General features: G+C 44.7%; 1 protein-coding gene across 6 annotated transcripts in view; it reads left to right on the top strand.

The window, feature by feature from the left end:
* LRRC7 (leucine rich repeat containing 7) overlaps positions 1–14,770 on the top strand; it is a 630,524-nt gene that overhangs the window by 486,148 nt on the left and 129,606 nt on the right. For 4 of the 6 annotated variants that reach the window (XM_063939106.1, XM_063939105.1, XM_063939107.1 and 1 more), the window contains one exon: positions 2,546–2,665. The exons of the other annotated variants lie outside the window; for them this stretch is intronic. In XM_063939106.1, the coding sequence (XP_063795176.1) occupies positions 2,546–2,665 (120 nt within the window). The remainder of the gene's footprint in view (positions 1–2,545; positions 2,666–14,770) is intronic. 6 annotated transcript variants of the gene reach the window in all.

The raw sequence follows: 14,770 nt of genomic DNA, 5'->3' as shown, positions 1-14,770 counted from the left end.
TTCCTCGGCCATGCGCTCGAGCGCATGGTATGTGCATTTACGGTAGAGTTTGTGTGCGTCTAGCGGGCGCCTCAATTGTTACATAATAAATTCAAATAGTAGGTTTTATAGGTAATGTTCCCCTTAATAATAACAGTAAGTTTGTTTAATGTAACTGGTCGCTGGACAGAGGAATTCCTCTTTGCATGGTACGAAGGGTCAGACAGGGTTTGAGCAGTTGTGTTTGGTACCTAACTAAAGAACATTTTATTAGAAACAATCCGGTGCTGGTTAGATAAAGATTAATCGCTCCTGCGTATAGTTATGTCTATTAGTAGTTTCTGGACATTTACTATATTTGCGGTTCATTATCCATGCGGCGGGAATTCTGAGATTCCCTCCCACCTGAGCAGTTTGATATAGTCACAGCCCACGTGTTCAAACTAACCTATGACCTTTTGTTATGATGCGAGGAGACATTCCTGTGTCCAATGAACAATGAGATTATAGGTCCCTTTGTAGTATACTGTATGCAGTGTATATAAGGACAGCCAGCCTGGCCAGCTCAGTCTTCTCTCCACAAACGGTTTTCATCATTGACTAACTCGGAGCTGGTACCAGGACTGCGCTGCGATCATTCCCCAGTGTGTGTAAGTTATTCTCTGTGACCAACTTATTCCCTGTTTGTATTTGCCATATTCTCTCTCTCTGTTATTGTATAAGATTGTGACGCTATTGTATATTTATGTGTAGTTATTCTGCTTAGATATTGATGTTAGTTTGTAGTGTATGAATTGTTAACTGTTTTCCCCTTTTTACATAGCTAGATATTGTTAGTAAAGGTTTTGGAACCTTAGCAAGGTATTGTGTGTTTATTACATTGCTGAGAGTATTCAGAGCATCTCAATCGCTCAAGAGGCTTTCATATAATAGAGGTTAATTAGCATTGCATTGTGCTCACATTACAAAACCAAGGTTTACAGTATAGGCTCAGCCTTTCATTGTGTTGCATACAAGGTTTACTGAGTGTCATCCCGTGACCGTCTGCGCCGCTCGTGTTCCCCTAGTGGTCACGAACGTCCGCTACGCTGGTAGCGTAGCATTACCGTAGTCGGCCGCCTATAGCGTGCTCGACACCAAGCGTTAAGCTGTGAGCGAGCGTGCCGCATGTGCGTCTCGACCACGGCTAAGCGTCTGTTACGCTAAGTGCGTACCCTTACGGTACCCCATACGCCAATTGCGTACTGAGTCTCTTACCCATACATAGTGAATGTTATAAGATAAATATTTAGCTTTATCAAGATGTTTTAGCCCGGAGCTCCTGATAGGGCTAGAGGAGTCTCAGCTTACCGCTGCGGAGATGGATACATGTCCCAGAGCCTTTAGCAGGGCTCGGATAATCGGCTCACCGCTGTAGATCACAAGCAGGTATCGTGCTGCTGCGGAGAGGGACAATGTCCCGGAAGCCTTTAACAAGGCTCAGACGCTCAGCTCACCGCTACGGACCACAGGCAGGTCTGAGTGTGAGATTCCCCACGGCTATTCGGGGCAATTATAAATCAGCCGGCTCTGTGTTAAAGCCACATACATTAACTGATATGTAAATGAACGGAACTTTGCATCTTGGAAAGAGTACATTGGCATATATGTGACTATTTAAACACTAGTTAATCATAAAATTGATATCAGAGATTAATGCATACTATATATGTTTCTCTATGAATGTTTATATATTTTATATATTATTAAATAATATATGTTTCTAAATTCTTCAGCGCTCCTTATCATTGGGATTATTAGGACCAATGTGCGTATTTTCTTGCTAACTAGACCTCCACATTGTCTGTTAGGAGCTGCTTATTATATCATCACATTTTAAATGGTATATTCTTATCTAGGTTGTGCCAATTGGCTATGAAAATAATGCGCCCGATTGCTTTTCACATGTGTTCAAAGAACACTGAGCATATCTGAGAAATCATTATTAAAAACTTTTCAAAACCTCTTTGCTCACTACATCATGTGCCATGTGACTGTGGTTGCCATAGCAATACAGTTTCTTAAATCATTTATAGCATCCTGAAGAAATAAAAGCAAAGGGAAACGCCTACGTTCTTTTTGTAGCCTGTCATAGGAGATTTATGTTGAAAAAATACATATCTTTTTTTCTTGGGATCGCTGTTTACCACAGTGTTTACTTGTTTGTGATTTGTACAAATGAGGAATGTTGAACGTTATGAACTTGTGTCTACTTTAAAGCTAAATGTAATGACATGATCCAGTCTGTTCACTGATAAATACAAGTGTGCATGTGAAACAGCTAACACTAAACCCTGCGTCATGGTTTTCCAGGCCGTTAAGCAGAACGGATCGCTCTATGTCAGTTCTGTAAGTGTATCCTGTACGGTGTAATTGTGCACTATGAGCTTCTGTTTGTTAATGTCAAATCCAGAATGTGCTTCACCTCTGCTATATACCGTATATGTAAATGTGTAGCTTTGTTTGTGCATTGTTTATCTCCGCATGTGTGTTCACACCCTATCACCCCATTATTTCCTCCATTCAGAATGACGCTTTTAATGTTGGCTTGCTACACTCAGGAACTCTCTCTGCAATGCATGGTGGGAAAAGCATGAGTTACACCATGCACCATTCCGCTAACTACCAAGACATGCTTCTCTACAATGTAAGTATATGGGCCGACCCCCGACACACCTACGTGACCGCGCACCACGCTGTCTAGAGTGCGTTCCCTCCCTCAGTACCTGTATCTCTGCTCGCTACATGCTCCAGGGTTTACACATTCCTCCTCAAAGCAGCAGCATTTGGAAAAGTGGAGACAAAAAAAAAACGTGGCCGGGTCATAGAAATCCTCCTGTCCAACAAAGGGGTAATTCCAAGTTGATCGCAGCAGGATTTTTTTTAGCAGTTGGGCAAAACCATGTGCACTGCAGGGGGGACAGATATAACATGTGCAGAGAGAGATAGATTTGGGTGTGGTGAGTTCAATCTGCAATCTAATTTGCAGTGTAAAAATAAAGCAGCCAGTATTTACCCTGCACAGAAACAAAATAACCCACCCAAATCTAACTCTCTCTGCACATGTTATATCTGCCCCCCCCCCCCCCCCCCTGCAGTGCACATGGTTTTGCCCAACTGCTAAAAAATGTCCTGCTGCGATCAACTTGGAATTACCCCCAATGTTCTTACTGCGCCGAGAACCACTCTCCGGCCACGAGGAACATTCCCTGCAGGCGTTACAGGAGAAATCGGGGCTCTCTCTGTGCCTTCCATTAGCTGGACTAAAAACATATTTTATAATTATATCATTATGTTCAGTTCAGTGATGATCATGTATGTATAACAATCTGACCTACATGCACCACAGTGCTCTGCTATAAAACTAGATAGATAGATAGATAGATAGATAGATAGATAGATAGATAGATAGATAGATAGATAGCAGAGAGATAGATAGATAGATAGATTAGATCTATAGATAGATAGATAGATAGATAGATAGATAGATAGATAGATAGATAGATAGATAGATAGATAGATAGCAGAGAGATAGATAGATAGATAGATAGATAGATAGATAGATAGATAGATAGATAGATTAGATCTATAGATAGATTAGATATATAGACAGATAGATTAGATCTATAGATAGATTAATTAGATAGATAGATAGATAGATAGATAATATATATAAAATAGATATTAGATAGATACTGTAGATATGACATAGATGGATATGAGATAGATAGACAGCAGATGCATAGATAGATGGATAGATAGATAGATAGATAGATAGAAATATGAGATAGATAGATAGATAGATAGATAGATAGATAGATAGATAGATAGATAGATAGATAGATAGATAATAAGAATTTACTTACCGATAATTCTATTTCTCGTAGTCCGTAGTGGATGCTGGGAACTCCGTAAGGACCATGGGGAATAACGGCTCCGCAGGAGACTGGGCACAAAAGTAAAAGCTTTAGGACTTCCTGGTGTGCACTGGCTCCTCCCCCTATGACCCTCCTCCAAGCCTCAGTTAGGATACTGTGCCCGGACGAGCGTACACAATAAGGAAGGATTTTGAATCCCGGGTAAGACTCATACCAGCCACACCAATCACACCGTACAACCTATGATCTGAACCCAGTTAACAGCATGATAACAGAGGAGCCTCTGAAAAGATGGCTCACAACAATAATAACCCGATTTTTGTAACAATAACTATGTACAAGTATTGCAGACAATCCGCACTTGGGATGGGCGCCCAGCATCCACTACGGACTACGAGAAATAGAATTATCGGTAAGTAAATTCTTATTTTCTCTGACGTCCTAGTGGATGCTGGGAACTCCGTAAGGACCATGGGGATTATACCAAAGCTCCCAAACGGGCGGGAGAGTGCGGATGACTCTGCAGCACCGAATGAGAGAACTCAAGGTCCTCCTCAGCCAGGGTATCAAATTTGTAGAATTTGGCAAACGTGTTTGCCCCTGACCAAGTAGCTGCTCGGCAAAGTTGTAAAGCCGAGACCCCTCGGGCAGCCGCCCAAGATGAGCCCACCTTCCTTGTGGAATGGGCTTTTACAGATTTTGGCTGTGGCAGGCCTGCCACAGAATGTGCAAGCTGAATTGTACTACAAATCCAACGAGCAATAGTTTGCTTAGAAGTAGGAGCACCCAGCTTGTTGGGTGCATAAAGGATAAACAGCGAGTCAGATTTCCTGACTCCAGCCGTCCTGGAAACATATATTTTCAGGGCCCTGACTACGTCCAGCAACTTGGAGTCCTCCAAGTCCCTAGTAGCCGCAGGTACCACAATAGGCTGGTTCAAGTGAAACGCTGAAACCACCTTAGGGAGAAATTGAGGACGAGTCCTCAATTCTGCCCTGTCCGTATGAAAAATTAGGTAAGGGCTTTTATAGGATAAAGCCGCCAATTCTGAGACACGCCTGGCTGAAGCCAGGGCTAACAGCATTACCACTTTCCAAGTGAGATATTTTAAGTCTACAGTGGAGAGTGGTTCAAACCAATGTGATTTTAGGAACCCCAAAACTACATTGAGATCCCAAGGTGCCACTGGAGGCACAAAAGGAGGCTGTATATGCAGTACCCCCTTGACAAACGTCTGAACTTCAGGAACTGAAGCCAGTTCTTTCTGGAAGAAAATCGACAGGGCCGAAATTTGAACCTTAATGGACCCTAATTTTAGGCCCATAGACAGTCCTGTTTGCAGGAAATGCAGGAAACGACCCAGTTGAAATTCCTCTGTAGGGGCCTTCCTGGCCTCGCACCACGCAACATATTTACGCCAAATACGGTGATAATGCTGAACGGTTACATCCTTCCTGGCTTTGATCAGGGTAGGGATGACTTCATCCGGAATGCCTTTTTCCTTCAGGATCCGGCGTTCAACCGCCATGCCGTCAAACGCAGCCGCGGTAAGTCTTGGAACAGACAGGGTCCCTGCTGGAGCAGGTCCTTTCTTAGAGGTAGAGGCCACGGGTCCTCTGTGAGCATCTCTTGAAGTTCCGGGTACCAAGTCCTTCTTGGCCAATCCGGAGCCACGAGTATAGTCCTTACTCCTCTCCTTCTTATGATTCTCAGTACCTTGGGTATGAGAGGCAGAGGAGGGAACACATACACTGACTCGTACACCCACGGTGTTACCAGAGCGTCCACAGCTATTGCCTGAGGGTCCCTTGACCTGGCGCAATACCTGTCTAGTTTTTTGTTGAGGCGGGACGCCATCATGTCCACCTTTTGGTTTTTCCCAACGGTTCACAATCATGTGGAAGACTTCTGGGTTAAGTCCCCACTCCCCCGGGTGGAGGTCGTGTCTGCTGAGGAAGTCTGCTTCCCAGTTGTCCACTCCCGGAATGAACACTGCTGACAGTGCTATCACATGATTTTCCGCCCAGCGGAAAATCCTTGCAACTTCTGTCATTGCCCTCCTGCTTCTCGTGCCGCCCTGTCTGTTTACGTGGGCGACTGCCGTGATGTTGTCTGACTGGATCAGCACCGGCTGACCTTGAAGCAGAGGTCTTGCTAGGCTTAGAGCATTGTAGATGGCCCTTAGCTCCAGGATATTTATGTGAAGTAATGTCTCCAGGCTTGACCACAAGCCCTGGAAATTTCTTCCCTGTGTGACTGCTCCCCAGCCTCTCAGGCTGGCATCCGTGGTCACCAGGACCCAGTCCTGAATGCCGAATCTGCGGCCCTCTAGAAGATGAGCACTCTGCAACCACCACAGGAGAGACACCCTTGTCCTTGGTGACAAGATTATCTGCTGATGCATCTGAAGATGCGACCCGGACCATTTGTCTAGCAGATCCCACTGGAAGGTTCTTGCGTGGAATCTGCCGAATGGGATTGCTTCGTAAGAAGCCACCATCTTTCCCAGGACCCTTGTGCATTGATGCACTGAGACTTGGTCTGGTTTTAGGAGATTTCTGACTAGTTCGGATAACTCCCTGGCTTTCTCCTCCGGGAGAAACACCTTTTTCTGGACTGTGTCCAGGATCATCCCTAGGAATAGAAGTCGTGTCGTCGGGATCAGCTGCGATTTTGGAATATTGAGAATCCAACCGTGCTGGCGCAGCACTATCTGAGATAGTGCTACCCCGACTTCCAACTGTTCCCTGGATCTTGCCCTTATCAGGAGATCGTCCAAGTAAGGGATAACTAAAACTCCCTTCCTTCGAAGGAGTATCATCATTTCGGCCATTACCTTGGTAAAGACCCTGGGTGCCGTGGACAATCCAAACGGCAGCGTCTGAAACTGATAGTGACAGTTCTGTACCACAAACCTGAGGTACCCTTGGTGAGAAGGGTAAATTGGGACATGTAGGTAAGCATCTTTGATGTCCAGAGACACCATATAGTCCCCTTCTTCCAGGTTTGCAATCACTGCTCTGAGTGACTCCATCTTGAATTTGAACCTTTGTATGTAAGTGTTCAAGGATTTTAGGTTTAAAATTGGTCTCACCGAGCCGTCCGGCTTCGGTACCACAAATAGTGTGGAATAGTACCCCTTTCCCTGTTGTAGGAGGGGTACCTTGATTATCACCTGCTGGGAATACAGCTTGTGAATGGCTTCCAATACTGCCTCCCTGTCTGAGGGAGACGTCGGTAAAGCAGACTTTAGAAAACGGCGAGGGGGAGACGTCTCGAATTCCAATTTGTACCCCTTAGATACCACTTGAAGGATCCAGGGGTCCACTTGCGAGTGGGCCCACTGCGCACTGAACTTCTTGAGACGGGCCCCCACCGTGTCTGAGTCCGCTTGTAAAGCGCCAGCGTCATGCTGAGGACTTTGCGGAGGCGAGAGAGGGCTTTTGTTCCTGGGAACTGGCTGTTTGTTGCAGCCTTTTCCCTCTCCCTCTGCCACGGGGCAGAAATGAGGCGCCTTTTGCCCGCTTGCCCTTATGGGGCCGAAAGGACTGCGCCTGATAATACGGCGTCTTCTTAGGTTGAGAAGCTACCTGGGGTAAAAATGTGGATTTTCCAGCAGTTGCCGTGGCTACCAGGTCTGATAGACCTACCCCAAATAACTCCTCCCCCTTATAAGGCAATACTTCCATGTGCCTTTTAGAATCCGCATCGCCTGACCACTGCCGCGTCCATAAACCTCTTCTTGCAGAAATGGACAGCGCGCTAACTCTTGATGCCAGTCGGCAAATATCCCTCTGTGCATCACGCATATATAGAAATGCATCCTTCAAATGCTCTATAGTCAGTAATATTAGAGATGAGCGCCTGAAATTTTTCGGGTTTTGTGTTTTGGTTTTGGGTTCGGTTCCGCGGCCGTGTTTTGGGTTCGAACGCGTTTTGGCAAAACCTCACCGAATTTTTTTTGTCGGATTCGGGTGTGTTTTGGATTCGGGTGTTTTTTTCAAAAAACACTAAAAAACAGCTTAAATCATAGAATTTGGGGGTCATTTTGATCCCAAAGTATTATTAACCTCAAAAACCATAATTTACACTCATTTTCAGTCTATTCTGAATACCTCACACCTCACAATATTATTTTTAGTCCTAAAATTTGCACCGAGGTCGCTGTGTGAGTAAGATAAGCGACCCTAGTGGCCGACACAAACACCGGGCCCATCTAGGAGTGGCACTGCAGTGTCACGCAGGATGTCCCTTCCAAAAAACCCTCCCCAAACAGCACATGACGCAAAGAAAAAAAGAGGCGCAATGAGGTAGCTGTGTGAGTAAGATTAGCGACCCTAGTGGCCGACACAAACACCGGGCCCATCTAGGAGTGGCACTGCAGTGTCACGCAGGATGTCCCTTCCAAAAAACCCTCCCCAAACAGCACATGACGCAAAGAAAAAAAGAGGCGCAATGAGGTAGCTGTGTGAGTAAGATAAGCGACCCTAGTGGCCGACACAAACACCGGGCCCATCTAGGAGTGGCACTGCAGTGTCACGCAGGATGTCCCTTCCAAAAAACCCTCCCCAAACAGCCGTGAACTACCGCACTGTACTGTGTCTGCTGCTAATATATAGACTGGTTGATAAAGAGATAGTATACTCGTAACTAGTATGTATGTATAAAGAAAGAATAAAAAACCACGGTTAGGTGGTATATACAATTATGGACGGGCTGCCGAGTGCCGACACAGAGGTAGCCACAGCCGTGAACTACCGCACTGTACTGTGTCTGCTGCTAATATAGACTGGTTGATAAAGAGATAGTATACTCGTAACTAGTATGTATGTATAAAGAAAGAAAAAAAAACCACGGTTAGGTGGTATATACAATTATGGACGGGCTGCCGAGTGCCGACACAGAGGTAGCCACAGCCGTGAACTACCGCACTGTACTGTGTCTGCTGCTAATATATAGACTGGTTGATAAAGAGATAGTATACTCGTAACTAGTATGTATGTATAAAGAAAGAAAAAAAAACCACGGTTAGGTGGTATATACAATTATGGACGGGCTGCCGAGTGCCGACACAGAGGTAGCCACAGCCGTGAACTACCGCACTGTACTGTGTCTGCTGCTAATATATAGACTGGTTGATAAAGAGATAGTATACTCGTAACTAGTATGTATGTATAAAGAAAGAAAAAAAAACCACGGTTAGGTGGTATATACAATTATGGACGGGCTGCCGAGTGCCGACACAGAGGTAGCCACAGCCGTGAACTACCGCACTGTACTGTGTCTGCTGCTAATATATAGACTGGTTGATAAAGAGATAGTATACTCGTAACTAGTATGTATGTATAAAGAAAGAAAAAAAAACCACGGTTAGGTGGTATATACAATTATGGACGGGCTGCCGAGTGCCGACACAGAGGTAGCCACAGCCGTGAACTACCGCACTGTACTGTGTCTGCTGCTAATATATAGACTGGTTGATAAAGAGATAGTATACTCGTAACTAGTATGTATGTATAAAGAAAGAAAAAAAAACCACGGTTAGGTGGTATATACAATTATGGACGGGCTGCCGAGTGCCGACACAGAGGTAGCCACAGCCGTGAACTACCGCACTGTACTGTGTCTGCTGCTAATATAGACTGGTTGATAAAGAGATAGTATACTACTAATATTATATATACTGGTGGTCAGGTCACTGGTCACTAGTCACACTGGCAGTGGCACTCCTGCAGCAAAAGTGTGCACTGTTTAATTTTAATATAATATTATGTACTCCTGGCTCCTGCTATAACCTATAACTGGCACTGCAGTAGTGCTCCCCAGTCTCCCCCACAATTATAAGCTGTGTGAGCTGAGCAGTCAGACAGATATATAATATATATAGATGATGCAGCACACTGGCCTGAGCCTGAGCAGTGCACACAGATATGGTATGTGACTGACTGAGTCACTGTGTGTATCGCTTTTTTCAGGCAGAGAACGGATATATTAAATAAACTGCACTGTGTGTCTGGTGGTCACTCACTATATAATATATTATGTACTCCTGGCTCCTGCTATAACCTATAACTGGCACTGCAGTAGTGCTCCCCAGTCTCCCCCACAATTATAAGCTGTGTGAGCTGAGCAGTCAGACAGATATATATAATATTATATATAGATAATAGATGATGCAGCACACTGGCCTGAGCCTGAGCAGTGCACACAGATATGGTATGTGACTGAGTCACTGTGTGCTGTGTATCGCTTTTTTCAGGCAGAGAACGGATTATAAATAAAACTGGTGGTCACTGGTCACTATCAGCAAAACTCTGCACTGTACTGAGTACTCCTAATGCTCCCCAAAATTAGTAAATCAAGTGTCTCTCTAATCTATTCTAAACGGAGAGGACGCCAGCCACGTCCTCTCCCTATCAATCTCAATGCACGTGTGAAAATGGCGGCGACGCGCGGCTCCTTATATAGAATCCGAGTCTCGCGATAGAATCCGAGCCTCGCGAGAATCCGACAGCGTCATGATGACGTTCGGGCGCGCTCGGGTTAACCGAGCAAGGCGGGAAGATCCGAGTCGCTCGGACCCGTGAAAAAAAACATGAAGTTCTGGCGGGTTCGGATTCAGAGAAACCGAACCCGCTCATCTCTAAGTAATATACTGTCCCTATCTAGGGTATCAATATTTTCAGTCAGGGAATCCGACCACGCCAGGCCCGCACTGCACATCCAGGCTGAGGCGATTGCTGGTCGCAGTATAACACCCGTGTGAGAGTATATACATTTTAGGATATTCTCCAGCTTTCTATCGGCAGGTTCCTTTAGGGCGGCCGTATCAGGAGAGGGTAGTGCTACCTGTTTAGACAAGCGTGTGAGCGCTTTATCCACCCTAGGGGGTGTTTCCCAACGTGCCCTATCCTCTGGCGGAAAAGGGTACGATGCCAATAACCTTTTAGGAATTATCAGTTTTTTATCGGGGGAAACCCACGCCTCATCACACACTTCATTTAATTCCTCGGATACAGGAAAAACTACAGGCAGTTTTTTCTCACCAAACATAATACCCTTTTTAGTGGTACTTGTATTATCAGAGATATGCAATACATTTTTCATTGCTTCAATCATGTAACGTGTGGCCCTAGTGGAAGTCACGTATGTCTCCTCATCATCGACACTGGAGTCAGTATCCGTGTCTGTGTCTGCCATTTGAGGTAACGGGCGTTTTAAAGCCCCTGATGGCGTTTGAGACCCCTGGACAGGCACAAGCTGAGTAGCCGGCTGTCTCATGTCGTCAACTGTCTGTCGTAAAGAGCTGACACTGTCACGCAATTCCTTCCATAAGCTCATCCACTCAGGTGTCGACTCCCTAGGGGGTGACAACTGTATAATAGGCAATTGCTCCGCCTCCATCTCATTTTCCTCCTCAAACATGTCGACACAATCGTACCGACACACCGCACACACACAGGGAATGCTCTGATAGAGGACAGGACCCCACTAGCCCTTTGGGGAGACAGAGGGAGAGTATGCCAGCACACACCAGAGCGCTATATATAGACAGGAATACCACTATAAAATGTGCTTTTCCCTTTATAGCTGCTGTTAGTATCAAAACTGCGCCAAATTAGTGTCCCCCTCTCTTTTTTACCCTTTTCTGTAGTGCAGGACTGCAGGGGAGAGTCAGGGAGACGTCCTTCCAGCGGAGCTGTGATGGAAAATGGCGCCCGTGTGCTGAGGAGATAGGCTCCGCCCCCTTCTCGGCGGCCTTTTCTCCCGCTTTTTTGGTGAGTTCTGGCAGGGGTTAAAATACATCCATATAGCCCTGGGGGTTATATGTGGTGTATTTATGCCAGCCAAGGTGTTTTACATTGCTGCTCAGGGCGCCCCCCCCTAGCGCCCTGCACCCTCAGTGACCGGAGTGTGAAGTGTGCCTGAGTAACAATGGCGCACAGCTGCAGTGCTGTGCGCTACCTTGTTGAAGACTAATGTCTTCAGCCGCCGATTTTTCCGGACCTCTTCTTGCTTCTGGCTCTGTAAGGGGGCCGGCGGCGCGGCTCTGGGACCGAGCTCCGAGGCTGGGCCTGTGTTCGGTCCCTCTGGAGCTAATGGTGTCCAGTAGCCTAAGAAGCCCAATCCACTCTGCACTCAGGTGAGTTCGCTTCTTCTCCCCTTAGTCCCTCGATGCAGTGAGCCTGTTGCCAGCAGGTCTCACTGAAAATAAAAAACCTAAACTTAAACTTTTACTAAGAAGCTCAGGAGAGCCCCTAGTGTGCACCCTTCTCGGCCGGGCACAAAAATCTAACTGAGGCTTGGAGGAGGGTCATAGGGGGAGGAGCCAGTGCACACCAGGTAGTCCTAAAGCTTTTACTTTTGTGCCCAGTCTCCTGCGGAGCCGCTATTCTCCATGGTCCTTACGGAGTTCCCAGCATCCACTAGGACGTCAGAGAAAGATAGATAAAAAGTATACAATGCATAGAGAGTGCTGCCTTTACATTGTACCCTTTTTATTGTTCTTTGAATAACTGCAGATTATTCATTGGGAGCAGCTTATTTTATCTTTAATTGATAAAAAATTCTTTATCCAGATTAATATAATTGTTTTATAATAGTTGCGCCTGATTGTTTCTCTTAAAATAGCTACATAGAGTTACCAAGTAATTTCAAGATAGATAGATAGATAGATAGATAGATAGATAGATAGATAGATAGAATATAAATATTAGATAGATATGAGATAAAACTAGATAGATAGATAGATAGATAGATAGATAGATAGATAGATAGATAGCAGAGAGATAGATAGATAGATAGATAGATAGATAGATAGATAGATAGATAGATAGATAGCAGAGAGATAGATAGATAGATAGATAGATAGATAGATAGATAGATAGCAGAGAGATAGATAGATAGATAGATAGATAGATAGATAGATAGATAGCAGAGAGATAGAGAGATAGATAGATAGCAGAGAGATAGATAGATAGATAGATAGATAGATAGATAGATAGATAGATAGATAGATAGATAGATAGATAGATAGATAGATAGATAGATAGTTGTGGGTGATTTCTCACATGATACAATGAAACATTAGTGATGCATGTTGCCGGCCGGGTCTCCGCCCACTGCGCAGCACAGACATTCATTTCTGTTAGAGACAGTTGTACATTACAGAGTGGACCATCTTGTGCTGAGATCAGCTGCAGGTTGTACATTATTAGATAATGACAAGGACATCATGAGGTCATGATTGACCTAATACAATCAGAATATCGCCCTCCAATAGCGCTCTGTGACTGCAAAGATGGAGCCAGGTTCCTGACTGTCATACACACTTCCAGATGTTGCTGCTTTAATGTCTGTATATCAGGATTGTGTGTAGTATTGTCTGTACTGTGTAATATGCCAGATCTCTATCACCTGATGTCCCTGTAGGATGGCTGCACACATACAGTATAAGGACTGAGGTTCTCCAGCTGCCCCCGGTCACATCCCCTCTGTCTCTCTGTGCTCTCCCCCAGCTCTGTGGCCGGTCTCTGTGTCTGTATATCAGCAGTCTATACACTGAATACGCAGACAGTTATACAGCAGTCTATACACTGAATACGCAGACAGTAATACAGCAGTCTATACACTGAATACGCAGACAGTAATACAGCAGTCTATACACTGAATACGCAGACAGTAATACAGCAGCCTATACACTGAATACACAGACAGTAATACAGCAGTCTATACACTGAATACGCAGACAGTAATACAGCAGTCTATACACTGAATACGCAGACAGTAATACAGCAGTCTATACACTGAATACACAGACAGTAACACAGCAGTCTATACACTGAATACGCAGACAGTAATACAGCAGTCTATACACTGAATACGCAGACAGTAACACAGCAGTCTATACACTGAATATACGCAGATAGTAATACAGCAGTCTATACACTGAATACACAGACAGTAATACAGCAGTCTATACACTGAATACGAATACAGTAATACAGCAGCCTATACACTGAATACGCAGACAGTAATACAGCAGCCTATACACTGAATACGCAGACAGTAATACAGCAACCTATACACTGAATATGCAGACAGTAGCACAGCAGTCTATACACTGAATATGCAGACAGTAATACAGCAGTCTATACACTGAATACGCAGACAGTAATACAGCAGTCTATACACTGAATACACAGACAGTAATACAGCAGTCTATACACTGAATACGAATACAGTAATACAGCAGCCTATACACTGAATATGCAGACAGTTACACACAACACAGCAGTCTATACACTGAATACGCAGACAGTAATACAGCAGCCTATACACTGAATACACAGACAGTAATACAGCAGTCTATACACTGAATACACAGACAGTAATACAGCAGTCTATACACTGAATATGCAGACAGTAATACAGCAGCCTATACACTGAATACGCAGACAGTAATACAGCAGCCTATACACTGAATATGCAGACAGTAATACAGCAGCCTATACACTGAATACGCAGACAGTAATACAGCAGCCTATACACTGAATACGCAGACAGTAATACAGCAACCTATACACTGAATATGCAGACAGTAATACAGCAGTCTATACACTGAATACACAGACAGTAATACAGCAGTCTATACACTGAATACGCAGACAGTAATACAGCAGTCTATACACTGAATACACAGTAATACAGCAGTCTATACACTGAATACACAGACAGTAATACAGCAGCCTATACACTGAATACTCAGACAGTAATACAGCAGTCTTTACACTGAATACGCAGACAGTAATACAGCAGTCTATACAATGAATACGCAGACAGTAATACAGCAGTCTATACACTGAATACGCAGA

Source organism: Pseudophryne corroboree, chromosome 9, assembly GCF_028390025.1.
Source record: "Pseudophryne corroboree isolate aPseCor3 chromosome 9, aPseCor3.hap2, whole genome shotgun sequence".
Classification (NCBI taxonomy): Eukaryota; Metazoa; Chordata; class Amphibia; order Anura; family Myobatrachidae; genus Pseudophryne; species Pseudophryne corroboree.
The sequence above is the reverse complement of the archived record's forward strand: the minus strand, read 5'-3'. Positions and strand labels throughout refer to the sequence as shown.